Source organism: Bombina bombina, chromosome 7 (genome assembly GCF_027579735.1).
Source record: "Bombina bombina isolate aBomBom1 chromosome 7, aBomBom1.pri, whole genome shotgun sequence".
NCBI lineage: Eukaryota > Metazoa > Chordata > Amphibia > Anura > Bombinatoridae > Bombina > Bombina bombina.
The window spans coordinates 520,807,110-520,821,485 of record NC_069505.1 but is presented as its reverse complement, the minus strand read 5'-3'; the positions used below and the strand labels follow the sequence as shown (position 1 = coordinate 520,821,485).

Genomic DNA, 14,376 nt, shown 5'->3' with positions numbered 1-14,376 from the left:
AGGGCGGCTGCTCACCATTACCAAACGGAGCCAGCCGCTCATGAGGTGTTGAGCACCCAAGCCGAGGAACCCCTGGGAATTCTGCATGAGGTGATGTCGGTCCAGGGACTTTGGGATTCGGGAGCTACTTTAACCCTGATAGCTCCCCATTTGGTGCCGGATACAGCACCCACTGGCGGATCCGTGGCAGTACGAGGGGCAGGGGGAGCAGTATACCGATTGCCCACTGCTAGAGTGGAGTACAGATCCCCAGTCACCCCAGCAGCTGCCAGTTACCAACCCCCGGCGCACCGCTATACCACACGGCCTCCGGCCACGAACTACCCTCAGAGAGGCCGATTCAATTTGCGGGGCTACTCACAACCTATTCGGTGCTTTGGATGTAAGCAACTAGGGCACAAAAGACCAGAGTGTCCCCTAAACGCAGCGAATCAAGCACAGTCCTGGAGAAGACCCGCCGGCGGAATCCAACATAATCCTGAATGCTGGGGCAGCCTACATAAAGCAGACCCCGTGCAAGCTGCCCACCGGAATAACCCGCAACGGGTTAAAGTGAATGGGAAGGAGGTCAGTGGTCTACGGGATACTGGTGCTACCATGACCTTGCTTCAAGAGAACTTGGTGTCTGAGAAACAGCACACTGGAGACACTGTGGCTGTGAGGGTAGCAGGGGGCACTGTGTTCCGCTTACCTGTTGCCAGGGTACATTTGGATTGGGGAGTGGGCGCTAGACCTGTGAATGTGGGGGTCAAGAAGGACTTACCTGCTGATGTTCTCCTTGGAAATGACTTGGCCCCCCTTGTTTCTGCCTAAGCTCCCATGGGTCCCGCTGATGTTAACCCTGTGACCACCCAAAGCCCAGTCCCTCCGGGAAGAGGTACATTTTAACCGTGGTGTGGGCCCTCAAAAAGTTGCAGCCGTACCTGTATGGACAACCTTTTTCCTTACTCACAGATCACAACCCGTTGGTGTGGCTGAACCGTGTGGCCGGGGACAATGCCAGGCTGCTGCGCTGGAGTTTGGCGCTGCAGCCCTTCGACTTTACAATCCATTACCGCCCAGGGAAACAAAACGGTAACGCCGACGGGTTGTCCAGACAAACTGAACTTGAAAAGTGATCTGTGAGTACTTCCCCGGACATCCCCAAGCCGATCCGTTGGGATCAGACTGTGTATGCCGGCTTGGTTCTGGGGGAGCATTGTGGCAGACCTAGCCACTTCAGGACTATAATGTAAGAAAGGTTGTCTATAGAATGTATTGTGTGCTATGTAGATGTGACAGACCCTTCTGTCAGGACTGAAGGAGTTAACTGTCTTTAGCTTTAAGAAGCTAATTTTCTAAATACAAGTTGCTGGCTCCAGCCATAATTTAGTTAGTGAGGAGAATTCCATTGTTTGATCACCTTCAGAGAGAAAACGCCTAAGTGATAAGAAGAGCCAAACGTGTCTGGTGTTTAAGTTGTTATCTGCCTAAGTAAAGTAATGTACAACATTCTTTCAACCCCCCTTCTGGGGGGTCTGACCTGCATAAATACTGGGCATATGAGCCTTAATAAAGTCATTCTGTTTTAAACCTGAAAACTGGCTGGGTTGTGAATTGCTGATTCCCTATGCAGGACAGTGTTCCCTGGTGTTAACCCTTGGTATTCTGTTAGTACCGTTACATAAGGCGAAGCTACACTCCCTCCCCATAATAGAGGAGCCTTTTAGTCGAGTGGCGGTGGACCTCATTGGCCCCCTAGCCAAGCCTAGCCCCTTGGGGAAGAGGTATATACTCACGGTCGTGGATTATGCCACCCGATATCCCGAGGCAGTGGCTCTGGCTAATATTCATGCCGAGACCGTGGCGGATGCCCTCATCAGAATCTTCTCCCGCATGGGATTTCCCCGGGAGATTATTTCGGACCCCAGTCTAATGGGCTCTGTGAACGGTTTAATGGAACACTGAAACAGATGCTCCGCACGTTCATGGATACCCAGAAGAACTGGGAGCGGTTTCTACCCCCCAGGAGTCCACGGGGTTCTCTCCCTTTGAATTATTATTCGGAAGGAGGGTACAGGGTCCCCTAGACTTAATCCGAGAGCATTGGGAGTGGGAAGTCACTAGTGACGGTACTCCTATCGTACCATACGTGCTGGAGTTTAGGGAGCGCCTGGAGGCCCTGACTCGGACCGTCCGCTCCAACCTTCAGGCGGCTCAAACCCGTCAGCGCCGTTGGTATGATAGGGGCGCCAGGGACCGCAGTTTTCAGACTGGGCAGAAGGTGCTAATCTTAAAACCGGTCAAAAATGCTAAACTGCAGGCCTCCTGGCAGGGCCCATACAAGGTAGTGGAACAAATCTGTGACACCACCTATGTGATCGGCCCATGTACTGGAGCAGGCGGTAGACGCATGCTCCATGTAAATATGTTGAAGCCGTACCATGAACGCGCAGAGGAGGTGAATGCTATTTGCGCCCCTGCCGCGGACGACGCAGACAGTTTACCTCTTCCCGACCTCCTAGGAATGAAGAACCGGAACAAAGGTCTGGGAGAGGTACAATTGGGTGAGCGGTTAAGTCCTCGGGAATGAGCTCAAATAGCAGAGCTACTGCAGGAAAAGAGAGACACGTTCTCCAACGTGCCTGGATATACCCGACTGGCCACCCATAGGGTAGAAACCCCAGGTCACCTCCCCATGCGTCAACCTCCTTACCGCATACCAGAATCGGTGAGAGAACATATGTGGAAGGAGATTGACGAGATGCTACAGTTAGGAGTGATTGAGCACTCGGACAGCCCCTGGGCCTCGCCGGTAGTTCTAGTGCCGAAGCGGTACGGCACGACCCGCTTCTGCGTAGACTACCGGAAACTTAATGATAAACCCGTCTCTGACGCCTACCCTATGCCCCGGATAGATGAGCTCCTGGATAAAATGGCTCGAGGCCAGTACCTCACCACCATAGATCTGTGTAAGGGGTACTGGCAGATCCCACTAGCCGAGGATGCCATCCCCAAATCAGCGTTCGTCACCCCGTTTGGCCTGTACCAATTCAAGGTCATGCCATTCGGGATGAAGAACGCTCCTGCTACTTTCCAGCGAAGTGTAGATTGGCTACTGGATGGCTCCCAAGAGTACGCATGCGCCTATTTAGACGACATAGCTATATTTAGCAGCTCCTGGGATGAGCATTGAACCATATAGGGGCGATCCTAGATCGCATTAGGGAGGCAGGATTAACCCTTAAGCCTAGCAAATGTCATATAGGGATGGCAGAGGTGCAGCACCTAGGGCACCGAGTAGGTAGCGGGCAGCAGAAGCCCGAACCGGCCAAGGTAGAGGCCGTAGCCAAGTGGCCCACTCCCCGTACCAAGACCCAAGTGCTAGCCTTTCTAGGTACCGCAGGCTATTATAGGAAGTTTGTACCTAATTATAGTACCCTAGCCAAACCCCTCACCGACCTCACCCGTAAAAAACCTTCCTAAGATTGTTACCTGGAGCCCAGAGTGTGAACAAGCATTCCAAGAACTGAAAAACGCTCTGGTAAATGCCCCTATCCTTGCTGCCCCGGATCCAACTAAACGCTTTCTCGTCCATACAGATGCTTCTATGTTTGGATTGGGAGCCGTGCTGAGCCAAGTCGGGGCTGATGGCAGCAAGCATCCTGTGGCCTACCTAAGCAGGAAACTGTTACCCCGAAAAGTTAGCTACACCACCATCGAAAAGGAATGCCTGGCTGCGGTGTGGGCCCTCAAGAAACTTCATCCATATTTATATGGACAACAATTTTCCCTGCTCACAGATCACAACCCCTTGGTGTGGCTGAACAGGGTACCCGGAGACCATGCCTGGCTGTTGCGCTGGAGTTTGGCGCTGCAGCCGTTTGACTTAACAATCCATTACCGACCTGGGAAGCAAAACGGCAACGCCGACGGGTTGTCCAGACAAACTGAACTTGAACCTTGATCTGTGAACACTCCTCCGGACCTCCCCAAGCCAATCCGTTGGGATCAGACTGGGTATGCCGGTTTGGTTCTGGGGGAGCATTGTGGCAAACCTCGCCACTTATGAACTATGCAGGAATTGTTATTTAGGCTAATGGTTAAAATGTATGTTAAACTGTATGTTACTGTTTAAACTCCCTGCTGTTTCAGTTGGGAAACCCCTTGTAGGGGAGACTGTTTTTAAAAAGTGGTTTTTTTTTTTCTGTTGAAGAAAAAGTTGTTGTTGACTCCCAAGCTATGTGTCGTCTAGCTCTAGTTCTTGGTGGAAAGGGGTTATTATTACAAATACCAAAAGTAGTTACTTGCATGTCTCTGCTTACCCAAAAGATATTACAGATCCTACTACCTCTCTGCTACAATTACCAAGAGTAGTTATTTGCTTGTCTGTGCTTACCAAAAAGATATTACAGATCCTACTTCCTCTCTGCTACAATTACCAAGAGTAGTTACTTGCTTGTCTCTGCCTACCCAAAATATATTACAGATCCTACTGCCTCTCTGCTACACTGCTCACCTCCTGATACACATATAGCAGGACAGATACTGCTCACCTCATGATACACATATAGCAGGACAGATACTGCTCACCTCCTGAAACATATATCAGGACAGATACTGCTCACCTCCTGATACACATATACCAGGACAGATACTGCTCACCTCCTGATACACATATAGCAGGACAGATACTGCTCACCTCCTGATACACTTATAGCAGGACAGATACTGCTCACCTCCTGATACACATATAGCAGGACAGATACTGCTCACCTCCTGATACACATATAGCAGGAAAGATACTGCTCACCTCCTGATACACATATAGCAGGACAGATACTGCTCACCTCCTGATACACATATACCAGGACAGATGCTGCTCACCTCCTGATACACATATAACAGGACAGATGCTGCTCACCTCTTGATACACATATAGCAGGACAGATACTGCTCACCTCCTGATACACATATAGCAGGACAGATACTGCTCACCTCCTGATACACATATACCAGGACAGATGCTGCTCACCTCCTGATACACATATACCAGGACAGATGCTGCTCACCTCCTGATACACATATAGCAGGACAGATACTGCTCACCTCCTGATACACATATAGCAGGACAGATACTGCTCACCTCCTGATACACATATACCAGGACAAATACTGCTCACCTCCTGATACACATATACCAGGACAGATACTGCTCACCTCGTGATACACATATACCAGGACAAATACTGCTCACCTCCTGATACACATATACCAGGACAGGTACTGCTCACTTCCTGATACACATATACCAGGACAAATACTGCTCACCTCCTGATACACATATAGCAGGACAGATACTGCTCACCTCCTGATACACATATAGCAGGACAGATACTGCTCACCTCTTGATACACATATAGCAGGACAGATACTGCTCACCTCCTGATACACACATACCAGGACAGATACTGCTCCCCTCTTGATACACATATAGCAGGACAGATACTGCTCACCTCCTGATACACATATACCAGGACAGATACTGCTCACCTCCTGATACACATATAGCAGGACAGATACTGCTCACCTGCTGATACACAAATAGCAGGACAGATACTGCTCACCTCCTGATACACACATACCAGGACAGATACTGCTCACCTCCTGATACACACATACCAGGACAGATACTGCTCACCTCCTGATACACACATACCAGGACAGATACTGCTCACCTCCTGATACACATATACCAGGACAGATACTGCTCACCTCCTGATACACATATAGCAGGACAGATACTGCTCACCACCTGATACACACATACCAGGACAGATACTGCTCACCTCCTGATACACATATAGCAGGACAGATACTGCTCACCTCCTGAAACACATATAGCAGGAGAGATACTGCTCACCTCCTGATACACATATAGCAGGACAGATACTGCTCACCTCCTGATACACATATAGCAGGACAGATACTGCTCACCCCCTGATACACATATAGCAGGACAGATACTGCTCACCTGCTGATACACAAATAGCAGGACAGATACTGCTCACCTCCTGATACACACATACCAGGACAGATACTGCTCACCTCCTGATACACACATACCAGGACAGATACTGCTCACCTCCTGATACACACATACCAGGACAGATACTGCTCACCTCCTGATACACATATACCAGGACAGATACTGCTCACCTCCTGATACACATATAGCAGGACAGATACTGCTCACCACCTGATACACACATACCAGGACAGATACTGCTCACCTCCTGATACACATATAGCAGGACAGATACTGCTCACCTCCTGAAACACATATAGCAGGAGAGATACTGCTCACCTCCTGATACACATATAGCAGGACAGATACTGCTCACCTCCTGATACACATATAGCAGGACAGATACTGCTCACCTCCTGATACACATATAGCAGGACAGATACTGCTCACCTCCTGATACACATATAGCAGGACAGATACTGCTCACCTCCTGATACACATATACCAGGACAGATGCTGCTCACCTCCTGATACAAATATACCAGGACAGATGCTGCTCACCTCCTGATACACATATAGCAGGACAGATACTGCTCACCTCCTGATACACATATACCAGGACAGATACTGCTCACCTCCTGATACACATATAGCAGGACAGATACTGCTCACCTCCTGATACACATATACCAGGACAGATACTGCTCACCTCCTGATACACATATAGCAGGACAGATACTGCTCACCTCCTGATACACATATAGCAGGACAGATACTGCTCACCTCCTGATACACATATAGCAGGACAGATACTGCTCACCTCTTGATACACATATACCAGGACAGATACTGCTCCCCTCTTGATACACATATAGCAGGACAGATACTGCTCACCTCCTGATACACATATACCAGGACAGATACTGCTCACCTCCTGATACACATATAGCAGGACAGATACTGCTCACCTCCTGATACACATATACCAGGACAGATACTGCTCACCTCCTGATACACATATACCAGGACAGATACTGCTCACCTCCTGATACACATATAGCAGGACAGATACTGCTCACCTCCTAATACACACATACCAGGACAGATACTGCTCACCTCCTGATACACATATACCAGGACAGATACTGCTCACCTCCTGATACACAAATAGCAGGACAGATACTGCTCACCTCCTGATACACACATACCAGGACCGATACTGCTCACCTCCTGATACACACATACCAGGACAGATACTGCTCACCTCCTGATACACACATACCAAGACAGTTACTGCTCACCTCCTGATACACACATACCAGGACAGATACTGCTCACCTCCTGATACACACATACCAGGACAGATACTGCTCACCTCTTGATACACACATACCAGGACAGATACTGCTCACCTCCTGATACACACATACCAGGACAGATACTGCTCACCTCCTGATACACATATAGCAGGATAGATACTGCTCACCTCCTGATACACACATACCAGGACAGATACTGCTCACCTCCTGATACACACATACCAGGACAGATACTGCTCACCTCCTGATACACATATAGCAGGATAGATACTGCTCACCTCCTGATACACATATAGCAGGACAGATAGTGCTCACCTCCTGATACACATATAGCAGGACAGATACTGCTCACCTCCTAATACACATATAGCAGGACAGATACTGCTCACCTCCTGATACACATATACCAGGACAGATACTGCTCACCTCCTGATACACATATAGCAGGACAGATACTGCTCACCTCCTGATACACATATAGCAGGACAGATACTGCTCACCTCCTGATACACATATAGCAGGACAGATACTGCTCACCTCCTGATACACATATAGCAGGACAGATAGTGCTCACCTCCTGATACACATATAGCAGGACAGATACTGCTCACCTCCTGATACACATATAGCAGGACAGATACTGCTCACCTCCTGATACACATATACCAGGACAGATACTGCTCACCTCCTGATACACACATACCAGGACATTTACTGCTCACCTCCTGATACACATATAGCAGGACAGATACTGCTCACCTCCTGATACACATATAGCAGGACAGATACTGCTCACCTCCTGATACACATATACCAGGACAGATACTGCTCACCTCCTGATACACAAATAGCAGGACAGATACTGCTCACCTCCTGATACACACATACCAGGACCGATACTGCTCACCTCCTGATACACACATACCAGGACAGATACTGCTCACCTCCTGATACACACATACCAAGACAGTTACTGCTCACCTCCTGATACACACATACCAGGACAGATACTGCTCACCTCCTGATACACACATACCAGGACAGATACTGCTCACCTCTTGATACACACATACCAGGACAGATACTGCTCACCTCCTGATACACACATACCAGGACAGATACTGCTCACCTCCTGATACACATATAGCAGGATAGATACTGCTCACCTCCTGATACACACATACCAGGACAGATACTGCTCACCTCCTGATACACACATACCAGGACAGATACTGCTCACCTCCTGATACACATATAGCAGGATAGATACTGCTCACCTCCTGATACACATATAGCAGGACAGATAGTGCTCACCTCCTGATACACATATAGCAGGACAGATACTGCTCACCTCCTGATACACATATAGCAGGACAGATACTGCTCACCTCCTGATACACATATACCAGGACAGATACTGCTCACCTCCTGATACACATATAGCAGGACAGATACTGCTCACCTCCTGATACACATATAGCAGGACAGATACTGCTCACCTCCTGATACACATATAGCAGGACAGATACTGCTCACCTCCTGATACACATATAGCAGGACAGATAGTGCTCACCTCCTGATACACATATAGCAGGACAGATACTGCTCACCTCCTGATACACATATAGCAGGACAGATACTGCTCACCTCCTGATACACATATACCAGGACAGATACTGCTCACCTCCTGATACACACATACCAGGACATTTACTGCTCACCTCCTGATACACATATAGCAGGACAGATACTGCTCACCTCCTGATACACATATAGCAGGACAGATACTGCTCACCTCCTGATACACATATAGCAGGACAGATACAGCTCACCTCCTGATACACATATAGCAGGACAGATACTGCTCACCTCCTGATACACATATAGCAGGACAGATACTGCTCACCTCCTGATACACATATACCAGGACATTTACTGCTCACCTCCTGATACACATATAGCAGGACAGATACTGCTCACCTCCTGATACACATATACCAGGAAAGATACTGCTCACCTCCTGATACACATATACCAGGACAGATACTGCTCACCTCCTGATACACATATAGCAGGACAGATACTGCTCACCTCCTGATACACATATAGCAGGACAAATACTGCTCACCTCCTGATACACATATACCAGGACATTTACTGCTCACCTCCAGATACACATCTAGCAGGACAGATACTGCTCACCTCCTGATACACATATACCAGGAAAGATACTGCTCACCTCCTGATACACATATACCAGGACAGATACTGCTCACCTCCTGATACACATATAGCAGGACAGATACTGCTCACCTCCTGATACACATATAGCAGGACAGATACCTCTCACTTCCTCCTAATATACAGCCACCAGTATATGTAACTCTCACCTACACAGACACCAGGACAGATACCACTCACCTCCTCCTAATATACAGTCACAAGGACTCATTCTTCTAACTTCCCCTAATATACAGCCACCAGTATATGTAACTCTCACCTACACAGACACCAGGACAGATACCACTCACCTCCTCCTAATATACAGTCACAAGGACTCATTCTTCTAACTTCCCCTAATATACAGACACCAGTATATGTAACTCTCACCTACCCTAATACACAGACACCAGTATATGTAGCTCTAACCTACCCTCAGTGGCATAGCGTGGGGGGGGGAGGGGGGCTACAGGGGTGGTTGCCCCAGGGCGCATAATTCTTAGGGGCGCAAAATGCCTGGTGCGGCTAGTGCCACATGAGGGAATATTTTTTTAATTCCGCTGCCTGCCTTTAGTAGTGGTTCGTACACAGCGCCTAGCTGCAACTTTAAATTTAGCTATATGAGTGGGTGTGGGGCTTTGCTTAAGTTGCGCTCAGCCTATCTGTGCAGGAATAGTGTGACAGTGTCTGTGGAGGCGGAGCCTGCTGCCTGAGTGGGATATCTGGAGGTAGATGCTGTGGTCGCGTGACTGAATGAATAGAGGAAAATGAACTACGCACGCCCACCGTCCCAGACTGCAGCAAATAAATACAGGGATCCCTGAACTATGTGCAAGGCACCGTGATTGGGAAATTACCAGCACAGCAGTTGTACAAATTATTTGCTTGCGTATACAGATGGAGTATGAGCTCCATGTAGGAATAACAGAAATGTTAATGTTAGAATTAAAAGACGACTAAAGAGTCCTACGACTTGTCTGTACCTCAACAAAACCTAGGAATTTTGTTCTCTCCCTGATAATCTGTGACGTATCTTGAAGATTTTATAATTAATAGATTGCATTGACTCCCAAACTCTATATTGTGCAGACTCCCAAACTCTATATTGTACAGACTCCCAAACTTTATATTGTGCAGACTCCTAAACTCTATATTGTGCAGACTCCAAAACTCTATATTGTACAGACTCCTAAAATCTATATTGTGCAAACTTCCAACTTTTATGTTGTGCAGACCCCTAAACTCTATATTGTGCAGACTTCCAAACTCTATATTGTACAAACTCTCAAACTCTATATTGTGCAGACTCCTATACTCTATATTGTGCAGACTCCCATACTCTATATTGTGCAGACTCCCATACTCTATATTGTGCAGACTCCCATACTCTATATTGTGCAGACTCCCATACTCTATATTGTGCAGACTCCCATACTCTATATTGTGCAGACTCCAATACTCTATATTGTGCAGACTCCCATACTTTATATTGTGCAGACTCACATACTCTATATTGTGCAGATTCCCATACTCTATATTGTGCAGACTCCCATACTCTATATTGTGCAGATTCCCATACTCTATATTGTGCAGACTCCCATACTCTATATTGTGCAGACTCCCATACTCTATATTGTGCAGACTCCCATACTCTATATTGTGCAGACTCCCATACTCTATATTGTGCAGACTCCCATACTCTATATTGTGCAGACTCCCATACTCTATATTGTGCAGACTCCCATACTCTATATTGTGCAGACTCCCATACTCTATATTGTGCAGACTCCCATACTCTATATTGTGCAGACTCCCATACTTTATATTGTGCAGACTCACATACTCTATATTGTGCAGACTCCCATACTCTATATGGGCAGATTCCCATACTCTATATTGTGCAGGCTCCCATACTTTATAGCTTTAAGATGGTAATATATATTTATACATGCAAGGTTCATCTTGTCTTCTTTATTTATATGTGTTTTTCTTTTCTCACATACTTTTTGTAATAACATTTTCAACTATTTCATAATCAGAGCACTGAGGAATTCTGAATTGGGGGGGGGGCTGTGAGGTACAATAGTTAGGTGGTACAGTGAGGTACAATACAGAGGTGGTAAAGTGAGGTACTATAGTGAGGCGATACAGTGTGGTTCTATAGTCAATCCCTACTGTACTGGTGAAAGAGACTCAGTCAGTGCTAATGGGTTAGGGGGCGCAATAATTGCCTTGCCCTGGGCGCTGACAACCCATGCTACGCCACTGCCTACCCTAATATACAGACACCAGTATATGTAACTCTCACCTACCCTAATACACAGACACCAGGATATGTACCTCTCACCTACCCTAATACACAACACCAGGACAGATACTGCTCACCTCCTCCTAATACACAGACACCAGGACAGATACCACTCACTCACTTCCTCTTAATATACAGCCACCAAGATACATTCCTCTCACTTCCCCTAATACACAGACACCAGGATATGTACCTCTCACCTACCCAAATACACAGACACCAGGACAGATACTGCTCACGTCCTCCTAATATACAGACACTAGAACACATTCCTCTCACTTCCCTAATACACAGACACCAGGACATGTAAATCTCAGCTACCCTAATACACATACACCATGACACATACCTCTCATACCCACCTAAACACAGACACCAGGACACATACCTTTTACCTCCCTCAATACACAGACACAAGAACACATACCTCTCACCTCTCCTACTATACAGACACTAGGACACATACCCCTTAGACCTCCTCCTGATACATAGACACCAGGACACATACTTCTTACCTCCCCCAATACAAAGACACCAGGATATTTCCCTCTGACCTCCCCAATACACAAAAACAAGGACAAAGAACTCTCAATGAGCCCACCTAATACAGAGAAGGAGTATGTGTGTGTGTCTGTCTAGCAATGTAAACTGCTGTACTTACATATGCAGGTACTTTGTGAAGAGTCCAATAGATACCCTGTTTTGCACACACAGGTGAAGCTTCCCCTGGTGTTTGTGCAGTCTCCATTCTTGCACAGAGAAGAATCCTGACATTCGTCAATATCTGCAATAATGTAAATGTGAGAAAGAATGTATTTATTTGTGCAAATGATGGAATCATAAGGAATGAGAGATAAGGGGGATTCAATAGAGCTGGAAACTATTATGCACAGACAGAGAAGCTTTTTACATGTGAAGAAGAGACCTGTGAGGTTAGGAAAGCTCTGTACATGTGAAGAAGAGACCTGTGAGGTTTAGGAAAGCTCTGTACATGTGAAAAAGAGACCTGAGAGGTTTAGGAAAGCTCTGTACATGGGAAGAAGAGACCTGTAAGGTTAGGCATGCTCTGTACATGTGAAGAAGAGACCTGTGAGGTTGGGAAAGCTCTGTACATGTGAAGAAGAGACCTGTGAGGTTTAGGAAAGCTTGGTACATGTGAAGAAAAGAGCTGTGAGGTTAAGCTCTGTACATGTGAAGAAGAGACCTGTGAAGTTGGGAAAGCTCTGTACATGTGAAGAAGAGATCTGTAAGGTTAGGAAAGCTCTGTACATGTGAAGAAGAGACCTGTGAGGTTTAGGGAAGCTCTGTACATGTGAAGAAGAGACCTGTGAGGTTTAGGAAAGCTCTGTACATGTGAAGAAGAGAACTGTGAGGTTTAGGAAAGCTTGGTACATGTGAAGAAGAGATCTGTGAGGTTTAGGAAAGCTTGGTACATGTGAAGAAAAGAGCTGTGAGGTTAAGCTCTGTACATGTGAAGAAGAGACCTGTGAAGTTGGGAAAGCTCTGTACATGTGAAGAAGAGATCTGTAAGGTTAGGAAAGCTCTGTACATGTGAAGAAGAGACCTGTGAGGTTTAGGGAAGCTCTGTACATGTGAAGAAGAGACCTGTGAGCTTTAGGAAAGCTTGGTACATGTGAAGAAAAGAGTTGTGAGGTTAGTAAAGCTCTGTACATGTGAAGAAGAGACCTGTGAGGTTGGGAAAGCTCTGTACATGTGAAGAAGAGACCTGTGAGGTTAGGACAGCTCTGTGCATGTGAAGAAGAGACCTGTGAGGTTAGGAAAGCTCTGTACATGTGAAGAAGAGACCTGTGAGGTTTAGGAAAGCTCTGTACATGTGAAAAAGAGACCTGAGAGGTTTAGGAAAGCTCTGTACATGGGAAGAAGAGACCTGTAAGGTTAGGCATGCTCTGTACATGTGAAGAAGAGACCTGTGAGGTTGGGAAAGCTCTGTACATGTGAAGAAGAGACCTGTGAGGTTTAGGAAAGCTTGGTACATGTGAAGAAAAGAGCTGTGAGGTTAAGCTCTGTACATGTGAAGAAGAGACCTGTGAAGTTGGGAAAGCTCTGTACATGTGAAGAAGAGATCTGTAAGGTTAGGAAAGCTCTGTACATGTGAAGAAGAGACCTGTGAGGTTTAGGGAAGCTCTGTACATGTGAAGAAGAGACCTGTGAGGTTTAGGAAAGCTCTGTACATGTGAAGAAGAGAACTGTGAGGTTTAGGAAAGCTTGGTACATGTGAAGAAGAGATCTGTGAGGTTTAGGAAAGCTTGGTACATGTGAAGAAAAGAGCTGTGAGGTTAAGCTCTGTACATGTGAAGAAGAGACCTGTGAAGTTGGGAAAGCTCTGTACATGTGAAGAAGAGATCTGTAAGGTTAGGAAAGCTCTGTACATGTGAAGAAGAGACCTGTGAGGTTTAGGGAAGCTCTGTACATGTGAAGAAGAGACCTGTGAGCTTTAGGAAAGCTTGGTACATGTGAAGAAAAGAGTTGTGAGGTTAGTAAAGCTCTGTACATGTGAAGAA

At 46.7% G+C, this 14,376-nt stretch overlaps 1 protein-coding gene across 2 annotated transcripts in view; it reads right to left on the bottom strand.

The window, feature by feature from the left end:
* LTBP4 (latent transforming growth factor beta binding protein 4) overlaps positions 1–14,376 on the bottom strand; it is a 705,095-nt gene that overhangs the window by 474,212 nt on the left and 216,507 nt on the right. For both annotated transcript variants that reach the window (XM_053721790.1, XM_053721791.1), the window contains one exon: positions 12,516–12,638. In XM_053721790.1, the coding sequence (XP_053577765.1) occupies positions 12,516–12,638 (123 nt within the window). The remainder of the gene's footprint in view (positions 1–12,515; positions 12,639–14,376) is intronic.